The 3,844-nt window shown below is 40.9% G+C and overlaps 1 protein-coding gene across 1 annotated transcript; it reads right to left on the bottom strand.

Annotated features, from left to right (window-relative positions):
* Positions 1–348: 348 nt before the first annotated feature.
* LOC129723410 (probable RNA-binding protein 19) lies at positions 349–3,272 on the bottom strand. The gene is made up of 5 exons (XM_055677615.1): positions 3,136–3,272; positions 2,096–3,073; positions 1,492–2,035; positions 800–1,436; positions 349–743 (listed from the first exon to the last, which is right to left on the bottom strand). The coding sequence occupies exons 1-5, from the start codon at positions 3,169–3,171 to the stop codon at positions 377–379; spliced, it is 2,562 nt and encodes an 853-aa protein (XP_055533590.1). The 5' UTR covers positions 3,172–3,272; the 3' UTR covers positions 349–376.
* Positions 3,273–3,844: the final 572 nt, after the last annotated feature.

The raw sequence follows: 3,844 nt of genomic DNA on the forward strand, positions 1-3,844 counted from the left end.
TAGAACTTGTTGGTTTAGAATGTAAATCAGGAATGAAATCCGGACTACTTCGTGATAAGGACTGCCTAATCACGGAGTAGTCCGGAAATGATTTTTCACATCTGCCTACTTGTCACCGCATACGCGGTTACTTAGATCCATTGGTGCTTATGGTAACCATTCCTATTAGTGCATGTATCCAGTTTTTGTGTGACTGATAGCAAAAGATAAATCCAACAATTTTTTTTTACCAAAGTCATGTCAAATAAGTTGAAGATTCGTTCAATTCATTTGTTAGACTAGTTGTTCTATGACAATAAAGCGTAGAAATGCTTAAAACTTAATCGGATGGAGTTGACATATTGTAAGTAATTTATATTCAAACTTTTATTTTTAGTCAAAACTCATCATCATCATCTTCATCATCTCCCAAACCATCTGTTACCCCTGCTCCTGCCCCGCTATCTACAATCTGAGCCGTATCAAACACACTTTTGCGACTTTTCTTCGCGTCACTTGTTCTCGCAACGGCAGTGAACTTTTCCGCGGTACGTTTTCGCAAATCTTCAACACCGTCCTCCGCTTCAGCCCACTCTAGCACCAAACGGCGACCGTACAAGTGAGTGCTCTTGCATAGCGTTTCCAAGGCCCGCTTGGCATCGGCTTCGGTAACGAAATCGACGAAACAAAAGCCCCGATGGCTTTCATCTGCACCGGCAACCATCTTTTTGGGCAACCGAACTGATCGAAGCTCGCCAAACACGCTGTGAATAGTAAAATATAATAACGCTTCGCACTATAGAGTAACTACAAAACATACCAGAAAAGCTGCCGTATTTCCTTCGCATTCGCTTGAAAAGGAACGTTTCGAACCAGAATCTTTGTGCCAGTTTGTTTTTTCACTTTTGTTTCTTTTCTACCAGCACCGTCAGTGTGCAAAGTTCGATCACTGCGGGAGAGCTCCACTTTTCGACCATCTAGCTGCAGCGTTGGCATGATCTTTAGAGCCGTATCTGCCGACCGTCGTAGTTGAAACTGTATAAACCCATAGCCTCGGCTTTCAGTTCGCTCGCCAACCTTCTTTCGAACAACTTGAACCGAATGAATATCGCCAACCTTTGCGAATGCTTGCCGAATCGTTTCCTCAGTGGTTTGAAAGCTAAGGTTCTTAATAAACAGAGTAGTTCCTTCTTCCGGCGGAACAATGTCTGTTTCCTCAATATCATCTTTGCAGGGCAAAGCAGTTTTATCGTCTTTCGGGGCTTCTGTTTCTTTGTTAACCTTACCCTCTTTTTCTTTATTAGTCTCTGTTTTTGGTTTGCTTTGGTCAACTTCCGCTTTATAGAAAACGTTATCAGGAGCCCATTCTAAATAAAGGGGCGCTGATTTGAAGCGAGTGTAGGCAAGTTTTTTGAACGCTTTTTTGGCCTCACCAGGATCTTGAAACTCGACAATTGCTGTAAGATTTAAAGTTATAACTCACATTATCTTTAAATGTCAGTTTCAACATACCTGTTATACCGCTTAGCGGAAGAATGACCCGACCCAGCATTCCAAACTTCGAAAAGCGTTCGATCAATTCACCCTCTTCGGTTCCGGCAGGTAAATTTTTCGCCAAAATAACTGAATTGGATCGACGCTTGGCGACGCTGTTAAAGGCGTCCAGATAAATTCCGTTGTCCTCCAGAAATCGCTGCATTTCCATCACGATTTCGGTTTCGCCTAGCGCCAATCGAACTGCCGCACTCGTTGTCCCTCCTTCAGTGCTGAGTACTTCTTCCTTGGTTTTCCCGTACTTCTTCGCCACAACCTCAGCGATAGCATTTTCTCCCATAAACAAAGTATTCCAGTTGTGCGATGATTGAGCCAATTTTTTCTGCTGTTTCTCTCTTTTCTGTTTAAAACTAAGCCCGGATTCATCCTCCTCGGCTTTTTCCGATTCATTAGTTTTCGCGGGAAGTATATGAAACATTCGTCCGTGAAAGAAGGTCCCATTCAGTTGGTTGTATGCAAGCACTGCATGTTCAGGCATCAGAAAAGTTACAGTTCCAAACCCCTGTTTGAAATTAAACAAATATTAGTAAAGAACGATTACATTCGTTATTTTTCCACTTACTTTAAGTTTCCTTGTGTTGGCAGCGATCGGCAAATCGATCTCCGCCACAGGTCCGCATTTCTCGAATAACTGCCTTAGATCTTCTTCCTTAACCGAGTAGGCAAGATTACGGAAAAACAATTTGCCAGTTTCCACAATGCTCTCACTGCAAATTGATTCCTTCTCTCGTATCCACTTTGGATTTTCTCGCTTCCCCGATTTCTTTTCCTCCTCACTACGAAGACGATCTTTTGCTGTGAAATCTACTACTTTCACTTGTTTTCCACCGAGAAAACTTTTGTCTTTCAGTAGAGCCTTCTTCAGTTCCGTTTCCGTTTTGTAACCTACATAAGCAAACCCCTTTTGCTTAGTTGGTATCCGGATTGAGTACGGTTTTATTGGTTTGAAAAATCGGAATAAATCTTGCCTTTTTGTTGACGATGGAATGTTGTGAATTTTGGCTACAAATAAATTGGTCAGCTTCAGTTCCTTCGGTTTGCTCTTCGACTCTTTTTCATTTTCTTCCTGCGAAGATTTAACCTGTTCCTCCTCCGCCTCTCCGGACTCAGCCTCACTCGACTCTTGCTGCAGCTGATTATTCCAAACCGCCGATCCAGCATTTTTCTGCACTTCGACAAATTCTTTGAACAACGGATCATTTTTGTGCTTCTTCAAAATATCATCTGCAGTTTGGACTTTTGCCTTATCTTTAGATTTCTTCCCAACGACATCCTGCTTTGCACCCTTATTATCCGTGCTATATTTGCTCCAAGATTTCAACTCTTTGGCTTCCCCCAAAGCTACACATGGAGCCACGCTTATCTTCGACGTCCTCAAAAACGTGTTATTGAAATGCTGGATAGCTGTGCTGGCATTTTCCTCAGACTCGTAACCGATAAAGCCAAAGTTACGAAACTTCCCTTCCGGTGTGTACTTCAGCTGAACATCCGTTACGATACCGCACCGGCTAAAGTGATCACGCAGTTTGGCTTCTGTGTACTACGAAAAATACTATCTGATTGCAATATTATGAATCAAATTTACTCATTTTTATTACTTACGCCATTCGGTATATTTTTAATAATTATTCGTGACATTCTAGACGATGTACAACTAGACCAAAGAAACACTAGAAATCAAAACAACATATCTATTGCTGCTTCATCATACGCACGTTAGAATGTTTTGCTTTCTGAATCCCTGACAGTTGCAATTATATATAAGCATTCGAAGAAGAAGCGCCAGTATATAACGAGGGGTGCACTGATGTGAATACATTACAAAGAACGTTTCAGGATACACTCTGAATCTTTAAAGACCAAGGCAAAGCCTTGGTGCTACATTCCGATTAGAACTCGAACTTCTGTTTTTTTTTTCTACACAAACTTCGCAGCCAACTGCTTTAGTGTTACTGGATAAATTCCGTTTGGTAATTTTTTTAAGCTTGGTATGGAGTTGAACCAAACGAAATTTTGACAGCTGAGAATGCTTCACCGTAAGGTTTTCTGTCGTCGTCAGCTTGGTTCCACTCCAAGTATAAATGACAGTTCTAAAAGGTATGCTGTTCACGTCGATGCATTAATATTAGTGAGCGTTATGAACTTTTTCAGATTTTGTACGAAATTTGAAATGATTATGTATTTTAAACTAAACTTATAAAACATACTTTCCTGAAAAGTTATAGAAATGATGAAGAAACATGTTTTATTTGTGAGAAATACATAAACACGCTGGGGTTTAAATGAAACATGCTCTTTTTCATCATTTTGC

The sequence above is a fragment of the Wyeomyia smithii genome, chromosome 1 (assembly GCF_029784165.1).
Source record: "Wyeomyia smithii strain HCP4-BCI-WySm-NY-G18 chromosome 1, ASM2978416v1, whole genome shotgun sequence".
Classification (NCBI taxonomy): domain Eukaryota; kingdom Metazoa; phylum Arthropoda; class Insecta; order Diptera; family Culicidae; genus Wyeomyia; species Wyeomyia smithii.